We start from the raw sequence: 4839 nt of genomic DNA, 5'->3' as shown, positions 1-4839 counted from the left end.
GAAGAGGAGGGGAGGAGAGAGGAGGAGTGCAGAGACATTGGGGATATGCAGAGCTAGATTGGTGGAGTCGTAGAGTTCACAGTGCACGGCCTGGTCTGGGTGGGGTTCACAGTGCACGGCCTGGTCTGGGTGGGGTTGGGGGCCTCTGGTCTGTTTGTGTGCTTTAGGCATCTGTGAGACTTTTAGGATGCATTGATGCAGAGTAACAATACCCTGGGAATGGCAGTGTCTGCTTGTCTGCTGCCCCCCCCAGCTGGGCTGCTTCCAGCGCTCTGGAGACACAGGCTGTCTGAAGACAGTGCCTCTGATCAGTCTGTACAGTAAACCCCCAACACACACACACACACTGTGCACACACACTGTGCACACACACTGCACACACACTTTGCACATACACTCACTCACACTCACTGTACAAACACACACTACTACTGTGCACATACAGGCATCCAGACACACACACAGAATCCCAGGGGTAATGGTTTTGTTTATTCTACAAACACCAAAACAGTCAAACGTGTTGACAGAACACACTCTCCCTGACACACTGGGTGATGTCATCAGGACAGGTTTCTGTCATGTGATGGCAAAGTTGCCCCTCAGTCAAGGACTGTAGTTAGGGGCAACCATCCCATGATAACCCTGGTCCCAGGCTTATCACCATGTATCCATAACTGATATTTAAAGATATACTGAAATATAAAGTGAATTATAAATAAAATTATTATTATTATATTTAAATTTGAATCAGCTATGTATACAGGTAATGGATAGTCACCAGCTAAGTTTTGATAGACAAAGAACCTTACGCAAGCGGTTGGTAGAAGGAAAAAACAACTGAAGCCACTGGTGCATCGGCATCGCAGGTGCTCTGCGCCATCTAGTGGCCATGTGCGGTACTGTCACAACATGTCGGGAGGCTGCGATTGGCAAAGCGCACCACCAGAGGGTGATGTTCTCCTACTGTTGATCAGACCAACTCCGCTGCCAGGGGCAGGCTAGCCCCTACCCAGGGGTCTGGCTTAGACCTGATAGAACCGGACAGCTGTGAGAAACATCCATCTGGAGCAAGAGAAGGGGAAATGGAGTTGTGTTGTTTCGTTGCCACTCCAATCCTGTCAGAACCTCCAGGCAGGCGTGAAGGACCCATGTGAGATACTTTCAGGATATTTTGACTCTGGATTTTTTGGGTGAAAATACGAAAACATCTCACACGGACACGCCTGTGAACCCTCGTCCCACAGCGGCTTAACAACAAAATGATCGGAGAAGAGCAATTCAAATCCCAAAACTTTATTTAAAATCATATACAAACAACACGATCCGCCAACGCACCACTACAAATGTACAAACCATGTTACAAATCCTGTCATATAAAACACAGACATCAAAGGCTGGGAACAGCAGCTACCTGAGGTGGCGAAAAGAGAAACTAGAGTGGAGCAGGAGAGACAGGCAGACCTTAAAGGTGGACTAAGCGCAAAGCATGACGTCCCCTCCATGGTTAACCAGCCCGGCTTAGTCGCCCTTTAATCATCCGTATCAGTGACAGCAGCCTATTTCAGTCACTGGGAATTTTAAACAAATACACTTTGGCGTGGTCAGTTCTTCCATGTAGGTCATCTGATATCACGGCGGCGTTACTAGGGAAACAGCCCTCACGTCGATATCCGTGGAATAACAGTCGTGTTTAAGAGTGACGGGTGAACATCAGGTACTGTAATACTGCTTGGTAACATTCACAAAACGTGGCCAGGGAGGTGATGGAATGTACCAGTGTGGACGACAGCAGGGGGAGGAGATACAGAGAGAAATCGCAGGCTGACCAGAGACAAGCCTCTTTTACACACATGAATCCTCTCATTGTTAAATAATCTTGGAATTAAAAGAATGTATTTGACAATTAGAGCTTGGAGAGACTGGTGACTGCCTGTGAGTTGTGTGCACCCCTTTACACCTGTGTGTGTGTGTGTGTGTGTGTGTACCGAAGGTAAGCTGTCTGCAGAACTCTCATCAAATCGAGCACTGGTCTGAAATGTGTGTATTTCTTTGTGTGTGTGTGATTGTGTGTGTGTGTGTGTGCGTGTGTGCTCACACATACATGTGTATCTGTGTGTACGGAGCACTGCAGGTCCGTAAGCAGGGTGTGGTCTGCTTCTCAGAAGAGGTCCAGGGGCGTCGACCTGGTAAATAGGCTGCTGGGGTAAAAGACTGAGGAGGTGGGGGCTCTGGGGTTACCATGGGGACCAGGGTTACCATGGGTACCAGGATGACCAGGGCCTTCAGTGCAGCACCTCCCTGTCCACAGAGCCCGGGCGGTTGGGGAAGATGTGCAGCTGGGGGTGCTCGATGCCGTCGTTGTGGAGCTCTTCCTGTTTCTGCAGGCCGTGAAGCTTCAGGACCAGGTCCTGGACGAACACCTGGAGGGCAGGGGGCACAGTCAGAGAGGGGGCAGGGGGGCACAGTCAGAGAGGGGGCAGGGGGGCACAGTCAGAGAGGGGGCAGGGGGGCACAGTCAGAGAGGGGGCAGGGGGCACAGTCAGAGAGGGAGCAGGGGGCACAGTCAGAGAGGGGGCAGGGGGGCACAGTCAGAGAGGGGGCAGGGGGCACAGTCAGAGAGGGGGCAGGGGGGCACAGTCAGAGAGGGGGCAGGGGGCACAGTCAGAGAGGGGGCAGGGGGGCACAGTCAGAGAGGGGGCAGGGGGGCACAGTCAGAGAGGGGGCAGGGGGGCACAGTCAGAGAGGGGGCAGGGGGCACAGTCAGAGAGGGGGCAGGGGGGCACAGTCAGAGAGGGGGCAGGGGGGGCACAGTCAGAGAGGGGGCAGGGGGGCACAGTCAGAGAGGGGGCAGGGGGGCACAGTCAGAGAGGGGGCAGGGGGCACAGTCAGAGAGGGGGCAGGGGGGCACAGTTAGAGAGGGGGCAGGGGGGCACAGTTAGAGAGGGAGCAGGGGGGCACAGTCAGAGAGGGAGCAGGTACGTCTGAAGGAATCAGAGGGAGGGAGGATGGTAGAAGGAGAGGGGGAGGAGGCAGAGCAGAGGTTCAGACGACCTCCTCAGTAGTGAAGGATGAAAGCAGTTTCTACCTCTGTGTTGGTGTTGCAGGTTTGAAGGATTTCCTGAGAAGAAAGAAGAGCATCAACAGTTAAACATTCAACAGTCAAGATGGTGCTGTTATCTGTGTGTGTGTGTGGTATATCACCTGCACTGTGTGTGTGCAGGGACACTATAGCAGGGTGTGTGTGTGTGTGCAGGGACACTAGAGGTGTGTGTGTGTGTGGTATTTGTGTGTGTGTGTGTGGTATGTCACCTACAGTCTGTGTGTGTGTATGTGTGTGTGTGGTATGTGTCTGTGTGTGTGGTATGTCACCTGCAGTCTGTGTGTGTGTATGTGTGTGTGTGGTATGTGTGTGTGTGTGGTATGTCACCTGCAGTGTGTGTGTGTGTATGTGTGTGTGTGGTATGTGTGTGTGGTTTGTGTGTGTGTGTGTGTGGTTTGTGTGTGCGTGTGTGTGTGTGGTTTGTGTGTGTGTGTGCGTGCGTGGTATGTCACCTGCAGTCTGTGTGTGTGTATGTGGTATGTGTGTGTGGTATGTGTGTGTGTGTGTGGTATGTCACCTGCAGTCTGTGTGTGTGTATGTGTGTGTGTGGTTTGTGTGTGCGTGTGTGGTTTGTGTGTGCGTGTGTGTGTGTGGTATGTGTGTGCGTGTGTGTGTGTGTCACCTGCAGTCTGTGTGTTCTCTCCTCGTCACTTTTCAGATCGAGCAGCTCGTCGATGTTCACCTCCTCAGGCATGTCTTCCTCCTGGGAACAAGAGCAGCGGAGCGTCAGACAGGCAGACAGACAGACAGACAGACAGACAGACAGGCAGACAGGCAGGCAGGCAGGCAGGCAGACAGACAAGCAGGCAGACAGACAAGCAGGCAGACAGACAAGCAAGCAGACAGGCAGACAGGCAGGCAGACAGGCAGGCAGGCAAGCAGGCAGGCAGGCAGACAGACAAGCAGGCAGACAGGCAGGCAGGCAAGCAGGCAGGCAGGCAGGCAGGCAGACAGACAAGCAGGCAGACAGACAAGCAGGCAGACAGACAAGCAAGCAGACAGGCAGACAGGCAGACAGACAGGCAGGCAGGCAGGCAGGGCAGGCAGGCAGACAGACAAGCAGGCAGACAGACAAGCAGGCAGACAGACAAGCAGGCAGACAGGCAGACAGGCAGACAGGCAGACAGGCAGACAGGCAGGCAGGCAAGCAGGCAGGCAGGCAGACAGACAAGCAGGCAGACAGACAAGCAGGCAGACAGACAAGCAGGCAGACAGACAAGCAAGCAGACAGGCAGACAGGCAGACAGGCAGGCAGACAGGCAGGCAAGCAGGCAGGCAGGCAGGCAGGCAGGCAGGCAGGCAGACAGACAGACAAGCAGGCAGACAGACAAGCAGGCAGACAGACAGGCAGACAGACAGACAGACAGACAGACAGGCTTCCTTCCTCTCCCCCTAGTCCTCAGATCTACAGCCTTCTTCATCACAGATGGAGATGGATATTCCCTCCCTTCCCTCTGATCAAAACCGTCTGATCAATACCATCCATAACATGTAGCAGGAAAGATCAGAGACATGCACAGCTCTTCCTACAGTAGGTCTTCCTAGGACACGGTCTGCTCACTGAACTGTAACTGTCTCACAGGGGAGAGACTGTGTGTGTGTGCGCTTGTGTGTGTGTGTGCGCTTGTGTGGGTGTGTGAGCGTTTCAGTGGAGCCCGCCTGCCGAGCTGACTCACTGCGTGTGTGTTGTAAGACACAGCAGGGCAGGAACAGGGACAGTTATGAAATAGTTTCTTCTT

General features: G+C 53.5%; 1 protein-coding gene across 1 annotated transcript in view; it reads right to left on the bottom strand.

The window, feature by feature from the left end:
* Positions 1-1277: 1277 nt before the first annotated feature.
* Positions 1278-4839, bottom strand: part of ppp1r14ab (protein phosphatase 1, regulatory (inhibitor) subunit 14Ab) — an 11952-nt gene continuing 8390 nt past the window's right edge. The window contains exons 2-4 of the mRNA XM_062472985.1: positions 3723-3803; positions 3086-3118; positions 1278-2420 (exon numbers count right to left, since the gene is read on the bottom strand). Coding sequence (XP_062328969.1) covers positions 2283-2420; positions 3086-3118; positions 3723-3803 — 252 coding nt within the window. The 3' untranslated portion in view covers positions 1278-2282. The remainder of the gene's footprint in view (positions 2421-3085; positions 3119-3722; positions 3804-4839) is intronic.

Source organism: Osmerus eperlanus, chromosome 11, assembly GCF_963692335.1.
Source record: "Osmerus eperlanus chromosome 11, fOsmEpe2.1, whole genome shotgun sequence".
Taxonomy (NCBI): Eukaryota; Metazoa; Chordata; class Actinopteri; order Osmeriformes; family Osmeridae; genus Osmerus; species Osmerus eperlanus.
This window is presented reverse-complemented; position numbering and strand designations above follow the sequence as displayed.